Genomic DNA, 16,700 nt, shown 5'->3' with positions numbered 1-16,700 from the left:
TGATGTTATGGGACATCGGGAGAGAGCATTTGTGGGAAACAGCCTCACAGGACCTGTGTGGGTCCAGTTAGGTTTGTGGAACAAATGTGCCCCCGTCCCCGACTTAAAGGCAATGATAAGCCATTATCGTAGTGTAGCTGGGCCCAAAGAATTAAGGAAAAAGCAGCCTCTGAGCACATGGCCCAGTACGCCCGAACTGGGAAAGAACAAAACGCCAAAAAGAAGAGAAGAAGAAGAGTTTGGATTTGATATCCCGCCTTTCACTCCCCTTCAGGAAAGCGGCTAACAATCTCCTTTACCTTCCTCCCCCAGAACAAACACTCTGTGAGGTGAGTGGGGCTGAGAGACTTCAAAGAAGTGTGACTGGCCCAAGGTCACCCAGCAGCTGCATGTGGAGGAGCGGAGACGCGAACCCGGTTCCCCAGATTACGAGACTACCGCTCTTAACCACTACACCACACTGGCTCCCAAAAGATTGGATTTTTGGAACACGTTTCACTTTGGAGATGACTTGGAAACCTCCACTGGTCCAAAATGCAGTGGCCAGATAGATTACTGCTAGTGGTTCTGTTTAGATCTTACCTAACGTGTTTTAATACAAGTGCACTGGTTGCAGAATTTATTTCCAGGCCTAATTCAAGGTGCCCATGTTAGTGTTTAAAGCCCTACAGACCACTTTGGGTGTTAAGATTGACAGAGGAGACCCTATTGGTTGTTTTCCCATCCTCAGAAACTTGGGGCGGAGGCGGCTCGGAAGATGGCCTTCTCTGTGGCAGCCCCAAAATTGTGAAATTCTCTCCCAAAAAGGGTGCCCCAAGCTTCCCCATTGTACAGCTTTCAGTATATACCAAACACACATCTTCACCCTGGCTTTTGATATATATTTAGGACCCACCTCAATCTGTGTTTGCAAGATGGTTTGAACTGTTTTTAACATTGTGTTTTAATTGCTGTAACCTGCCCTAAGACCTTAGGGTAAAGGGTGGGTAATAAATACGTAATAACAACGTATTTTTGGTGGTGAATATAACATGAATTATGGGAATTACACTAGAACTTAGTCCAATGTTGATTTTATTTAACTGGATCAAGGAGGGGTATCCCAAAGGAAGTGAAATCTTTTAACAACCACCTTGTTAACAGCAGCACCCAAATGTGTTGACATGCAAGTGGAAAATTCCACTTGTTACATTTATTTTGTATTTTTCTTTATTCCACGCCCTACACTTTTGAGCCCAATCAGCTCTGAGCCATTACGACACTATATATTGCAACCCATTGCTGCATGAAACAGCCTCAAGAACAGAATTATACAGGATTTCATTTAGGCCTCCCTAATTAATCATGCTATTAGAAAGGAATTCCAGAGCCTTCATGAAATGAAAAAAAGCATGCAGAAGAGTGTGATGGAAACATGGAACAACAGTGCACACACAAAGAGCTGTTAGGAGACTCATACAGAGACAAGGAGAGATTTTAAGAGAGTTTCTCTTGCAGTGTTCAGTACCCAATTGGGCGTTTGCAATATCCTGTCTCAGAAGCTTCAGGGCTGAAGAGATGAAAGGGCATTTGATGACATTTTTACTCCTATACGCCAGACTAGGAAATCAAAATAAAAAATAAAAAAGCAAGATATAAATAGATGAGAAAAGATAAGACCATCCAGCAATGACATATCACAGCTGGAATTTGGGGCAGTGATGGAAAACAGGAAAGTTTACAATGTGCTGAGCGGCTTTTTGAAAATGAAATTAAGAAGAGGCCAAGTTATATTTCCTTAGAAGCCTAGAGTCTTTTCCTGCAGTGTTGAGGATGCCTTTTGCTCTTCATCCCACAGGTGCTTTGCATGTACAGTGGTACTTCGGGTTACAGGCACTCCAGAAATAGTACCTCGGGTTAAGAACTTTGCTTCAGGATGAGAACAGAAATCGTGCTCCGGCGGTGCGGCGGCAGCGGGAGGCCCCATTAGCTAAAGTGGTGCTTCAGGTTAAGAACGGACTTCCAGAACGAATTAAGTACTTAACCCGAGGTACCACTGTACTCTTTGTTAGTAGCTGTTGAAGCAACTCTTAAGCTCAGTCAGTAGAGCATGAGACACTTCATCTCAGTACAGGGTCATGGGTTCTCGCATTGCAAAATGCGCTCAGCCAGCTCTCTACCCAACCACCTTCCTATTTATAAACAGCTGGTCAGTGCTGCCCTTTGTAGAACTCAGTGGGGAAGAGGATGGGGCCAAAAATAGAATGGGGTTGGCTCTCCCTGTCAGTGGCTCAGGCACAACAGACTGTTTGGCCTTTGGCCCTGCCACTCCCAATGGGCAGCATCTACTACCCAGGACACTTGTGGTTAAACCTGCTTGCTTTCCTCCCCATTCCCTCCAATTCCTCTTCCCTTGGGTTTGTTATAAGTCTCAGGGGAGCCACTCTGGAAAACTTTACAGTTAAATAGCAGCATTTTGTGGAAGGAGGCATTACTTGTTCAGTTCTGTTTTATTACATACAGTGGTACCTCGGTTCTCGAACATAATCTGTTCCGGAAAACCGTTTGACTTCCATAACGTTCAAAAATCGAGGCGCAAAGGGCAGTCTGCAAATTGCATTGAGAAAATTGAAAACAACCAACCCTGGAATTTAAATACGACAATCATATTTCATTCGTACAGTAACAAACAGCATTTAGGGTTACATGTAGTTAATTCTCACTACATGATTGAATTTTTTTTTTGTATTATTTTATGCTCTTCCTGTGCTCGTTGTACAAGTAACAAGAACTGCATTACTGCTTGTTAACTGTATTTATTTTGTTAACTAATAAAGCATTGTTTTTTTAAAAAAGAGAGAAAATTGAAAAACACGCAGAGGAAGCTGTTTAACTTCTGAGGTGTGTTCGAAAATGGAAGCATTTACTTCTGGGTTTTCTGTGTTCAGGTTCCGAAACGTTCGTCAATGCAGACGTTCGAGAACCGAAGTACCACTGTATTTTGTGTTCGCTTTTTGTATTTTTCTGTTGTGAATGCCTTGGGGTCTTTGGATGAAGGGCAGAATATATTATTATTATTATTATCCCTTGACTAAGTAAATCAATCTGGTTGGCCATGATGAGAAACTAGATGCGGGATTAAATAGGCCAGAGGTGGGGAACATTTTGCAGGCAGAAGGCCACATTCCACAGCAGGCAACCTTCTGAGGACTACACACGAGTAGTATGTGGGGTCCTAAGGCACCTGAAGGATGGAGCAATGCACGTGACTATTAACCTTTGTTCGGCAGGTTATACAGTGGTGCCCCGCAAGACGAATGCCTCGCAAGACGGAAAACTCGCTAGACGAAAGAGTTTTCCATTTTGGAGGTGCTTCACAAAACGAATCTCCTATGGGCTTGCTTTGCAAGACGAAAATGTCTTGCGAGTTCCTGCTGGGGTTTTTTCCTCCCCCCCCCCTTTTCTAAGCCGCTAAGCCGCTTATCAGCTGATCCGATCAGCCGATAAGCCGCTAAAAGCCGCTAATAGCGCTAATCCGCTAATCCGTCAATGGGCTTGCTTCGCAAGACGAAAAAACCGCTAGACGAAGAGAATCACAGAACGGATTCTTTTCGTCTTGCGAGGCACCACTGTATTCCAATTATACAAATCCAGCAGTTTCACACCCACCTTCATCCAGTAAAGTAAGATGAATGATCAGAGCTGAAGGACACTTTCCAGTCAGGCAAAAGCACCAGGAGGCAAGATAAGAGCAAGCTAGGGGGCTGCATTTAGTTTGAGGTTCCCCACTCCTGAGACAGGCCTTAGGCCTGATCCAACGAGGCTCTTGAAGAGGAATCAATGTGTAGGGGGAGCATACCAGCTGGAGGAGCTGAATTTTCCTTACAGACACATTCTTACACAAATTATGCCAGGTAGCTGCCACCACGCTCAGTGGGACTGAGGCCTGCTCATTCTGCGGCAGAAAACGCCTTACCCAAATCGTTGTTTTTCGTAATTGCATCCGCTGCTCTGGCTCGCGGTCCCTGCTGCGTGAAGTGATATCCGAACTTGAGGATCTTTGTGTTCTCCTCAAGCATGTTCACCATCTCCGTTTCTACAGGGGTCCCCAACTGCTGCCTCTGGTGGAATCAGCAAAGCATTGGGAAATCAGCCAACGTCGGTCCAGGCTTGCCCAAAATAAAGTCTCCTAAGCACCTTGGGATTTTTAGATCAGTAGTGGGAACACGGAGATGGGTGATTTGACTCTACAAGAGTAAGGCACAGCACGGCATATGTGGCGACGCTCTCTCCCATCTCTCAGGTAAGAGGAGTTATGTTTCGAATTCAGAAACGATTAAACTTTCAGGCACCAAATTAAACCTCGAGGCAAATAGTCTCCTGCTTTCATTAAGAGTCAGATACAGTAAAAATAAAATTATTAAACGATGCCTTATGAGGAACGGCTAAGGGAGCTGGGCATGTTTAGCCTGGAGAAGAGGAGGTTAAGGGGTGATATGATAGCCATGTTCAAATATATAAAAGGATGTCACATAGAGGAGGGAGAAAGGTAGTTTTCTGCTGCTCCAGAGAAGCGGACACGGAGCAATGGAGCCAAACTACAAGAAAGAAGATTCCACCTAAACATTAGGAAGAACTTCCTGACAGTAAGAGCTGTTCGACAGTGGAATTTGCTGCCAAGGAGTGTGGTGGAGTCTCCTTCTTTGGAGGTCTTTAAGCAGAGGCTTGACAACCATATGTCAGGAGTGCTCTGATGGTGTTTCCTGCTTGGCAGGGGGTTGGACTCGATGGCCCTTGTGGCCTCTTCCAACTCTATGATTCTATGATGATGATGCTTATTAATGCTTTGATCCTGCACTGGCAGCCTCGCAACTGACAGTTAAGAGCTGCTTGGCAGTAGAATAGATTCTCATGAGAGGTGGTGGACTCTTCTTCCTAGGAGGTTTTTCAGCAGATATTGGATGGCCATATGTCATGGATGCTTTAGCTGAGATTCTTGCACTGCAGAAGGTTGGACTAGATGACCCTTGGGTCCCTTCCAATTCTATCATTCTATGAACTGACACTGCTTGGGAATTTTAAGAAACTAATAAAAACTCCAGTGATTTTAAGAAGTCAGTGCCATTTTGAAAGGTTCAGTCTGTCATCTTGATTCAGAATGTTACTCAGTTTTATCCAAACATAGGTGAAAACCAGCTTTCAGAAACCATCGTGCGTATTTGGCTACGGTATCTTAAGAGGTGTCCAAATGCACAGAGAGAAGAACTGACAGACCATTTTGTAAAATATAAGATATCAGAGCATATCTAATTATTAAAAAAAAAAAAAATTGTAAGCACAGGACAAATATGGACTACGTGTGTGCAGAGATTGCAAACCGCATGTTAAAAACAATAACCTCAACATCCCTGTCTCAACTGTCAAAACTTATTTGTTTAATAACTAGTATGTAAGTAGTAGCTAACATTAAAAAAACCCAAACACAGCTATTTTTAGTCTCAGCAATTAAAGTTACAGGGCAATTACTGTCATTGGAAGGCGGCTGTTCAAGACCAACACAGAACCAAGTGAGGGAGAGTTAAATTCATGCTGTAGATTAAAATATGTTACAGGTAGTTAGCCGTGTTGGTCTGCTGTAGTCGAAACAAAATAAAAAAAATTCCTTCCAGTAGCACCTTAGAGACCAACTAAGTTTGTTCTTGGTATGAGCTTTCGTGTGCATGCACGAAGAATCTGAATAAGTGTGTATGCACATGAAAGCTCATACCAATAACAAACTTAGTTGGTCTCTAAGGTGCTACTGGAAGGAATTTTTTAATTTAAAAAATGCTTCAGGAAAGGATTAATTACTCCAAAGGCATCACTCCTCTGAAGAATAAATTTGCCTAATTTGTCCCACTACAACATTCAGGCTGAGAAGAGACATTTGAAATGTGTAATGCGGCCAACAGGCTCTCACTTTCAATCTCTCAGCCCTCTGAGTGTTCGGTAGAAGGTCTGAATGCAGAATCTATGCAGTTACAGCTTCCACCAAACAGTGTCATTTGAGAGGTGGACCAATAGCTCAACCTTCAGCCTCACCCCCACCAAACTAGATTTATTTATTTTTCACAGCAAAGCTTTGGATCCTGGCTAGCCTGCACTTTGACAGTTAACTTTGCATAAGAAGCAGCTGACGTTACCTGGTTATCGATCTTTATTTCGGTCAGGGTTTCATTCTCTTTGAGAGCTTCGACCAATGCCAATATGCCCACACCGGTGACGAAGTTGGATTCAATGTTTAGACTCTTCAGTGTTTTGTTCACCCTCAGCATGTCGGCAAAAGCCTTGAAATACAAAGAGGTGTCAATGAAATCAGCCCATATGGAAAACCAAAGCAGAGTGCGACCATGTCAGGCATGAATGAAAGCCTACACCATAATGGTCAATACCCAAAAGGCGATGAGAGTGACAGTGTCCTGGTTCAAGAACTTCCCTTCCACCAACATCTTACAACGCTTTCAGTCTTGCCTCATCCTGCAAACCTGGCTAAATTCTCCAGCGCAACAGTATCACCTAGGCTTCAGAAACTACCGGAACACTGTCAGCTGACCAACCCCTGGCCAATCAGAGCCCACCAGGCCCTATAAAAACCCAAACATCCAAGTCAATTTCTCAGTTTGAACAACTCATTATTGTGAAAAGCTGCTGAAGGGACTAGTCTTGCCTCATCTCCCCCTCATTATCATTTTTCATTTGTATACCGCCTTTCTATCTTACAATACTCAAGGCGGTTTACAAGCTGAAGAAACAAAAAATGTACATCTTATAACAATCTAATGCAATACAAAAATGTGATAATAAACCATAACTTTAAAATAGGCAACCTCCATCAAAAAAGTAACACTCAACAATCATTGGAATAGTATAAAATAATAATATCAACATGTAAAAGTTAAACAGAAATCCACTCAACAGTTACAATAATATCTAAACTATCATCAATAAAGCAACCCTGTCGTGCCCCTGACCCTTCTGACTATGTCCTCTGGCTCTTGCACCAGAATGAGACCCCTAGCATCAGCCTTAGTCTGAGCTTATCCAAAGCACGACAGGTTTTGAAAGCATCTCTCCCTCATGCACCACCTTTTACCTTAACTCAATTGTTTTGAGTACCTCGTGTCAAGACAACACCCTAGATTAGCGAACCCTGGAATCTCACTTACGACAGCAACAGGGTCGTTGCTCCGAGTAGCCGCAAGGCTGAAGCTCTTCACGTAAGTATTTGTTTCCAATGCCTTGGCAAATTCTTTCAGTGTTGGAATGGGAATGTTCTTCAATCAAAATTAAAAGAGAATAAGACACAATTAATATTATGACGGCAGTTCCCTCCTTCCTTCAACTTGGGAGCAGTGGGGCCCTCGGTCTATTTTCACGAGGGAGGAAAGTGGGTGGGCAGATACATGCCCCACCTGACCTAAACATTTAAAGCAGTATCATACCACTTTAAACAGTCATGGCCTCCAGCAAGTAATCTTGGGAGCTGTAGTTTTGTTAAGGGTGCTGAGAGTTGTTACGGGGTTCCTTTTCCCTTTGAGAGAGCTAAAATTCCCAGAGTGGTTCACAGTGAATCCAGGGAACTCTGGGAACAGGGATTTCCTAAAAACTCTCAGCAAGGACAGCAAGTGCCACTGTAAATATCCACAGATCAAGAAACCAAAATAAAAACAATACAGTCGTACCTTGGATCCCAAATGCCCTGGAACTCGTACGCTTTGGCTCCCAAATGCCGCGAACCCGGAAGTGATTGTTCCGGTTTGCAAATGTTCTTTTGGAACTCAAACATCCGACGAGTATTCCGCAGCTTCTGATTGGTTGCAGGAACTTCCTGCAGCCAATCAGAAGCCGCAATTTGGTTTCGGAAGTCGAACGGAATCCAAGGTACGACTAATTAAATAACAATTTGCATTGTAGTAAGTTAAGCACACTATTTGCCATCATAAAACACTGGAGCCACATTGCCATGGACACAGAAATGCCAGTCATTTTGAAAGCTACATTTCTGGACTCCAGGAACAGGCACCTGTACCCCGCCGGATGCTGTTGGACTCTCATCAGCCTTGGCCAACATGGTTGAGTCAGGGATCATGGGAGCTGTAGTCCAGTAACATCTGGAGAGCCACTGGCTTTCCATCCCTGCTGTTCTCTGTATGCTTCACAGTTACCTTTATGTTGTTCAAGTTGACTTCAACAAGGCGCGAATCGTTCTCTTTAATCCTTTGCAAACTCTCCTCTACGTTTGTGGGATTTGGTGGCTCATTGAAGACGGGCATCATCTTTTCGCCTTTGACCACATCTGAATCGAGAGACAGGGAATGTGAGAAACACGAACACTGAATTTTTCAATCACACACCCAAACGGTGCCGGTACTAGTTTTAAAATGCAGGTTCAGGTGTTGCAACATTTTTTTGTCAGGGCAAACTGTCAACTACCATCAACAAAATTCCACAGGGAGAAGTCTGTAGTATGGAAACATAGGGATAAACCAAAGTACACAGCACAACCTCCCATATCTTGAGTTCTTTAAAAAATATATTGCCAGAGCCCATGCCAATGCAATGCAGAAGGAAACTCAATTCTATTCCAATTTAATTGTAAAAAACTAATGTTTAAAATGTTTTAATTTGAAAGACAGTTACATTGATCTTTTAATTTACTCCATGATGGTATCGGATGGTTGCTTATTTTTATATGTTTTATTACAAATACTGTGTGTGTGTTTTAAATTTTCCTTCTCTGACTATTTGTGGGAGGTTATTGAGTCGTTCATGTTTTTATTTTGATTATGTACTTTGTGTTTTAATATTGTGATTTTATCTTGTGAACCGCCCTGAGACCTGTGGATATAGGACGGTATATAAATTTTAATAATAATAGTAATGGAAACCCTTCACTGGAAAACAAAATTCTTTACAATGCCCCACCGCTTCCTCAAGATGTCATGTGTTACTGATATTGGGAGAACTTTAAATGAAAAATCTGGAATGGTAAAAAGATAGATTACAGGTTGTATCCCACAAAATTGTACTCAAGAGTAGACCAGCTGAAATTAGGGGGTCTGCTCTGAATGAGTCTGATACAGCCATACAAACAAATCATTACATCCCTTTATGAGTATTGTGTTGGGCCGCCAATGGGTTGGCGCTCCCAAAAAATCCTTCCTCCAGCAGAAAGGATCTTGAGGAGAGTTCCCTGGAAAGAAGGACTGACTGTTAAATCATGATGAGCTCTGTTGCATTGTGGTGGGGAAGCCATGACTATGTAAAGTGGTATGACACTGCTTTAAATGTATAGTGTTTGTGGGAGGGAGGGGTGATTGGAAAAAAACCAGTGTCGGTGCTGACCTTTAAAGCCCTAAATGGTCTCAGCCCAATATCCCTGAAGGAGCGTTTCCACCCCCATTGTTCAGCCCGGACACTGAGATCTAGAAATCAGGGCCTTCTGGTGGTTCCCTCACTGCGAGAGGTGAGGTTGAGGGAACCAGGCAGAGGGCCTTCTCGGTAGTGGTGCCTGCCCTGTGGAACGCCCTCCCATCCGATGTGAAAGAAATAAAACTATCATCTAACTTTTAGAAGTTAGATAGTTTTAGAAGACATCTGAAGGCTGAAGATAGTTTTAGAAGACATCTGAAGATGTCTTTTAGAAGACATCTGAAGGCTGCCTTGTTTAGGAAAGTTTTTAAATGTTTGATGTTTTATTCCAGGCTTTTTAAACCTCGGCCCTCCAGATGTTTTTGAGACTACAATTCCCATCATCCCTGATCACTGGTCTTGCTAGCTAGGGATCATGTGAGTTGTAGGCCAAAAACATCTGGAGGGCCAAGGTTGAGGAAGCCTGTTTTATTGTGTTTTAATGTTCTGTTGGGAGCCGCCCAGAGTGGCTGGGGAAACCCAGCCTGATGGGCAGGGTATAAGTAAACTATTCTTATTCTTGTTCTTGTTCAGTTGCTGGGAATTGTAACTCTGTGAGAGGTAAACTTCAGTGCCCAGGATTCTCTGAGGGAAAGAAGGAGGGTCAGACGTTGGGCAGCTTCCTGAAGTTGCCCAGTGGTGCCCTGGGCCTGGCAGAGAGAGCGTTCCTAGAGCCCAGAGCCCATTGGCTCCAGTTCTTGGCCAGGCTCTGACCTCACAACCAGCTGTGGAATCCTGGGGAATGTTTTGTTTCCTAGGAAACCAGGTGAGTTGCTTGAAAGAATCCCTGGGTCAGTTGAAAGACAGTTGGATCAGTTAGTAGCCCATAAAGCAGTGATTCTTCTTTTGTGGTCTTGGAAGTTGTTTGACTGACTTTCTGGACCTTTTTGGTTCTGAAGATCTTTGTGCCACTGGTGGTGTAGAAGGTAAAGTCATGGGAAAGATGGGAGGCACAGTGGCGGAGGAAGGGGGTGCCCCGCCCCAGGTCATCACTGGGCGGACGGGACAAAACGATTTTATTTTTTTTAAAGGGCTCACGAAACATTTTAGGAGTGACATGGTGGCTTAGCTGCCTGCAGGTTCCGTCTGCCTGAAATGGCAGCGGTGGGACTTGCGTCTGCCTACTGCCTCTGCCTCAGCCGCCTTACAGCTGTGGAATCCCGGGGAATGTTTTGTTTCCTAGGAGGCCAGGTGAGTTCTTTGAAAGGATCCCTGGATGAAAGCCCAGTCAGTTGGACCAGTTAGCAGCCATTCAGATCCCTTCTTCTGTTCTTGTCTTGTCTTGAAAGCTGTTCAGATGGATTGACTGACTTTCTGGACCTTTTCAGTTTTCTACCCCAATGGCACAATGTGCCGCTGTTGTGCAGAAGATAAAGTCATGGGAAAGAGGGGAGACACCCTGAAGATTCATGTCCGCACCACATGCCCAGTTTTTAAAGATGCTCCTTGGACCAATGTTAATGTTTTATCACTTTAATTTATTATTATTATTAAAATTCTGTTGGGAGCCGCCCAGGGTGGCTGGGGAAACCCAGCCAGATGGGCAGGATATAAATAATAAATAGTTGTTGTTGTGCAGATGGGGCATAAAACTGTGCAATTAAGCCTCACAGGAATATTATGACGAGAAGAGTCTCTTGGACCTCCTTAACAAAGGCATAAAAGACCCACCAAGTCACCTCTCACAACAGAGTAGCCTTGGCACTCCGAAGGAATCCTATTAAGCTGCTGCCTTGTCCAGGACAATAGCTTAGGACACTTTAAAATAAAAATAAAAATGGCAAACATAGGTAATCCACCGTGTGTCTGCAAGTGCTCAATTGCATTGGGAAACCCATCTCAGCGAGGCTCACTTTCAGTCGAACCCACAATGTTGCATTTCTGGACTTTCAGCATGAAACTCACTTGAGAAACTTTCATTGGCGACACCGTTGCTACTTCCCACAATATCGCAAAACTGAGAGTTGCTTATCAAGTTGTGCATTCCCAGGATAGCTGTTCAGGAGAAAGGAGAAACAGCAGTTAGGTTTTGCAGCTGGGAACTTAATGTGACCAAAACATGAATCTGCAGCAGAATTTCCCAAAGACCAGTCATTCTTATGACTCCTTGTACAGCGCCACTAACATGCATGCACTGCTTCTGAGATATGGCTCACACCATCATCATCTATGCCAGAGATTGGAACCTGTAGCTCTCCTGATATTGTTGGGACTCCCCACTCCCACCAGCCCCAGCCAACATGGCGGATGGTTAGGGATGATGGGAGTTGTAGTCCAACCATTTGTGGCTTCCCATCCCGGCTGTAGGAAGAAGCCTTAAGAATACTTATATGCAGGAGCATGCTTTTAGAAAAGCTAAATCAAACTCAACGCACACATACACACCAACCAACCTGCAATGTCACATAGTTCAGTGTCTGTAGCACTTGTCAATGCTTCCTCCAGTTCCGGATCAAGACTCACTTTTTCTTCTGTGTAAGACTGTACTGGCTTTGGCTTTGGAATAAATACTTTCCCTGTTCAAAAGAGGAGGACAGTCGTTTTAGGATATTATCAGTGCTCAGCTTTCGACAACCTTGCAGGATCCTGAAATCACATTGCATGATGATCAGTAGCTTACAAAGTCAATACAGTGGTACCTCAGGTTACAGACGCTTCAAGTTACAGACTCCGCCAACCCAGAAATATTACCTTGGGTTAAGAACTTTGCTTCAGGATGAGAACAGAAATTGTGCAGCGACGGCGCAGCAGCAGCAGCAGGAGGCCCCATTAGCTAAAGTGGTGCTTCAGGTTAAGAACAGTTTCAGGTTAAGAACAGACCTCCGGAACGAATTAAGTTCTTAATCCAAGGTACCACTGTACTCACCAAACCAAACCACATCGCTAAAGGGGTAATGCCTCAGTCCTGTATACCTGGAGTGTCTCCACCCCCATCACTCAGCCCAGACACTGAGATATAGCATGCAGGGCCTTCTGGCGGTTCCCTAACTGAGAGACGCAAGGTTACAGGGAACCAGGCAGAGGGCCTTCTTGGTAGTGGCGCCCGCCTTGTGGAACGCCCTCCCATCAGATGGCAAGGAAATAAACAAGTACAGTGGTGCCCCGCAAGACGAATGCCTCGCAAGACAGAAAACTCGCTAGATGAAAGAGTTTTCCATTTTGGAGGTGCTTCGCAAAACGAATTTCCTATGGGCTTGCTTCGCAAGACGACAATGTCTTGCGAGTTCCTGCTGGTTTTTCCCCCTCCCCCCTTTTTCTAAGCCGCTAAGCCGCTTATCAGCTGATCTGATCAGCAGATAAGCCGCTAAAAGCCGCTAAAAGCCGCTAATAGCGCTAATCCGTCAATGGGCTTGCTTCGCAAGACGAAAAAACCGCTAGACGAAGAGAATCACAGAACGGATTCTTTTCGTCTTGCGAGGCACCACTGTATTCGGCTTTTAGAAGACATCTGAAGGCAGCCCTCTGTAGGGAAGTTTTTAATGTTTGATGTTTTGTTTTGTTATGTTTTATATGTGCTGGAAGCCACCCAGAGTGGCTGTGGCGACCCAGCCTAATGGGAAGGATACAAACAACAAAATTATTGTAATGATTATTATTGAATAAGGTAAAGGCAAAGGGACCCCTGACCATTAGGTCCAGTCGTGGCCGACTCTGGGGTTGCGGTGCTCATCTCGCTTTATTGGCCGAGGGAGCCGGCGTACAGCTTCCGGGTCATGTGGCCAGCATGACTAAGCCAATTCTGGCGAACCAGAGCAGTGCATGGAAATGCCGTTTACCTTCCCGCTGGAACGGTACCTATTTATCTACTTGCAGTTCGTGCTTTCGAACTGCTAGGTTGGCAGGAGCAGAGACCGAGCAACGGGAGCTCACCCTGTCGTGGGGATTCGAACCGCCGACCTTCTGATCAGCAAGTCCTAGGCTCTGTGGTTTAACCCACAGCACCACCCGCGTCCCTTATTATTGAATAGGACGTCCCTATTTTCATCAGAGGAATGTTGGAGGGTAGGCGCTAAAGGAGGATGAAAGAATGAGGAGCGTGTGTGGCTCTGAGAGAGTCCCAAGGGCACATACAGAGAAGCCTAGAGGGTCACATTAAACACCCCCACCCCAGGCCAGAGATTCCCCACTACTAATATACAGCATGGGCACCTGCCACTCAAAAATGGCTTTATTTATCTATTTAAATTACTGGGATAGCTCAGTCAGTAAAGTACAAGACTCCTAATCTCAGGGTTGTGGGTTCGAGTCTCATGTTGGGCAAAAGATCCCTGTGTTGCAGGGGGTTGGTCTAGATGACCCTCATGGTCCCTTCCAACTCTACGATTCTATAATTCTAATCACAGCACCTAATGAGCATATCCAAGCCCTCAGGAACTACCCCAAAGGTATTTCCTTGGATCTTGGCCTAGATCATGATCACCGTTACCGTGCATCATAAAGGCTGCACTCCACAACAAACATGTCAGCCTGTCTGCCAGTTTGATATAGACTGCATTTGCCAAATTGAACATAAAAATTCAGCTATTACCTCGAGATAGAGATCAGTGAGTAGCTCAGTAATCCGACAACATGATTGGCTTCAGTCTTTTGATTGCAATGCGTCTGAGTGATTTCCGGCCCACTTTAAATTGCAGGCAAAAGCTGAAATCAGCATTTGCCAGATGTTCTGTATGGATGCCTGATGGCACCAGGTTGGCACAGCCAGGCTTGATGGGGGCTGATGGGTTGTCAAATTCCAGGACGTCAGGTTGGGAAAGGCTGCTGGAAATGGTGCTTCAGACATCTCTCTGATGGATGCCTGACAGCAGTACGTGAAATATTTCTCTGCTAAGGCATTGTGAGTAATTCAGTAGATGGCACTCCTCCTATCCCAATTTGCTGCTTCCTCTGAGAGCAAACACAGGAGCTGAATATATGTGTTCCGTATGAGAAAGTTGTGAATGCACATAGATGCAACCAACCTGTACAACAGGAAAACCCAGAGGAGGGGTGGGCAACCTTTGGCTCTCCAAACGTTGCTGAACTACAACTTCCATCATCCCCAGCAAGCATGGTCAATGGCGATGGGAGCTGTAGTTCAGCAACATCTGGAGGGCCGAAGTTTCCCTACCCTTGAGCTAGAGGATTGAGAGATGTGCAAGAACCTAAGGAAGAAGCCTTAAGTCAGCTCAGACTAATGCCCATCCAGCCTAATATCGCAGACTCTGACTGGCAACAGCTCTCCTGGCAGAAAGGGTCTTCTTTCCCTTCGCCCTGCTACCTGATCCCCATTACTGTCGAATGAAGCCTTGAACCGTCTGCATGCAAAGCACATATTCTACCAATGAGCTATCGAAACAAGAGCTTCAGTATGCTACAACAGCAGCAAGAATACTCATCGCAAAGTATTGGAAGACACAAGATCTACCCACTCTGGAAGAATGGCAGATGAAGGTGATAGAGTACATGGAATTGGCAGCAATGACTGGCAGAATCCGAGACCAGGGAGAAGAGGCGGTGGAAGAAGAATGGAAAAAATTTAAAGACTATCTACAGAAATACTGTAAAATTAATGAGTGTTAAAGGGACGTTGGAATGAAAACATGTGGTGTTGGTTAAAAGATCAGTAAGAATATGTAAATATGGATTGATAATGGTGGAAAATATATATTTATTATAGGTTAAGATGTTGAGTAAGGATAAATGATAGAGGGTAAGGATTTGCTGAACTAAATATCTGAACTGGAATACAAAAAGGGAGGTGTGAGGAGGTCAAGAAACTAGTGAATGAAGTATATGATATGAAAATACTAATCATTTTTCTGTTGTGTTTTTTTGGTGTTTTTTCTTCTTCTTTTTTTTCTTTTTCTATTCTGTTAACTGTTCTTTATTGTGTACCGCTGTGTGTTTTGTTTTGTATTTTCTCATTTTTGTAGCTTTTTTTGGTTTTTGTACTCTATGTTTAAATTTTGAAGTTTTTGATTGTTTATGAAACTTTAATAAATATAATAATAATAATAATAATAATAATAATAATAATAATAATACCAGGAGCTTCAAACTCCAATTCCCATCAGGCCCAGTTGCCATGATGATGGGAGTTGTAGGACACTGCTCTGGAGCAAACTGGACCATACCTCCAGACCATAGTCAGGGCTCTTACTCTGTGTTTGCCCACCATCTGAGATACAGAGAGTGGCAACCCAGGCACTGAGATTACGGGACTCCCTTGCTATGGGACCAATACTCTGCTCCATCCCTTCTTGGCTTTCAGATCCCAGAAAAAGCTGTGATTCTGAGGGCTTCTGCAGACCCTGAAGGAGACTCCAGAAGGTTCTGAAAGCCTGTCTCCACCCCTAGAGACCCTCTTGGGTGTCAAGGTCATCAGAGGGGGCTCTGTCAGTAGTTCCACCACTCCCATAAGTGTGAGGAATGGCGGTATGGGAAAGGGTTTTCTCTGTGGCAGCCCCTAATTTGTAGAAATCCCTCTTCACAGAGGCATCTTCACTGCATATTCCCCTATAAGCTGAAGAAACACTTATTTATTTACTTGAGAGTTAAGGTATTTTGTTTTGTGGGACCAATCCTTTTTGATGAATCTACACTTAATACAGTGGTGCCCCGCAAGACGAATGCCTCGCAAGACGCAAAACTCGCTAGATGAAAGAGTTTTCCGTTTTGGAGGTGCTTCGCAAAACGAATTTCCTATGGGCTTGCTTCGCAAGACGACAATGTCTTGCGAGTTCCTGCTGGTTTTTTCCCCTCCCCCCTTTTTTCTAAGCCGCTAAGCTGCTTATCAGCTGATCCGATCAGCAGATAAGCCGCTAAAAGCCGCTAATAGCGCTAATCCGCTAATCCTTCAATGGGCTTGCTTCGCAAGACGAAAAAACTGCTAGACGAAGAGAATCACAGAACGGATTCTTTTCGTCTTGCGAGGCACCACTGTATGTTTGATACTTATTCATGTTTTTAATTTGTAGGAAGCCACCCAGAGTGGCTGGGGCAACTCAGTCAGATGAGTGACATATAATTATCATCATCATCTTATTCTTCATCATCAACTTGGCTGGAACAATTTGACTTTTTAAAATAGTTCTAATTTTTTAAAATTACTGTATGGTTACCGTGCTACAACCCGTCCTGACACCATATGGAGGGCAGGCCAGAAATCTTATAAGTAAACATAGATAAGTAATTTCTCCTTCTCCTAGCCATTTTACTTGGACCAAGTGCTTTTATTTTACGTTGTGGATTCTGTATATTAAAAAAAAAAACAAGACAGAGAACAAGAT

The 16,700-nt window shown here is 44.1% G+C and overlaps 1 protein-coding gene across 2 annotated transcripts in view; it reads right to left on the bottom strand.

Moving 5' to 3' along the window:
* LOC310693598 (tropomodulin-3) overlaps positions 1 to 16,700 on the bottom strand; it is a 50,523-nt gene that overhangs the window by 6,847 nt on the left and 26,976 nt on the right. For both annotated transcript variants that reach the window (XM_083475971.1, XM_083475972.1), the window contains 6 exons: positions 11,823 to 11,945; positions 11,335 to 11,424; positions 8,184 to 8,314; positions 7,185 to 7,292; positions 6,162 to 6,305; positions 3,956 to 4,100 (listed from right to left, as the gene is read on the bottom strand). In XM_083475971.1, the coding sequence (XP_083332097.1) occupies positions 3,956 to 4,100; positions 6,162 to 6,305; positions 7,185 to 7,292; positions 8,184 to 8,314; positions 11,335 to 11,424; positions 11,823 to 11,945 (741 nt within the window). The remainder of the gene's footprint in view (positions 1 to 3,955; positions 4,101 to 6,161; positions 6,306 to 7,184; positions 7,293 to 8,183; positions 8,315 to 11,334; positions 11,425 to 11,822; positions 11,946 to 16,700) is intronic.

Source organism: Podarcis liolepis, assembly GCF_965112155.1.
Source record: "Podarcis liolepis genome assembly, chromosome: 14".
Lineage (NCBI taxonomy): Eukaryota > Metazoa > Chordata > Lepidosauria > Squamata > Lacertidae > Podarcis > Podarcis liolepis.
This window is presented reverse-complemented; position numbering and strand designations above follow the sequence as displayed.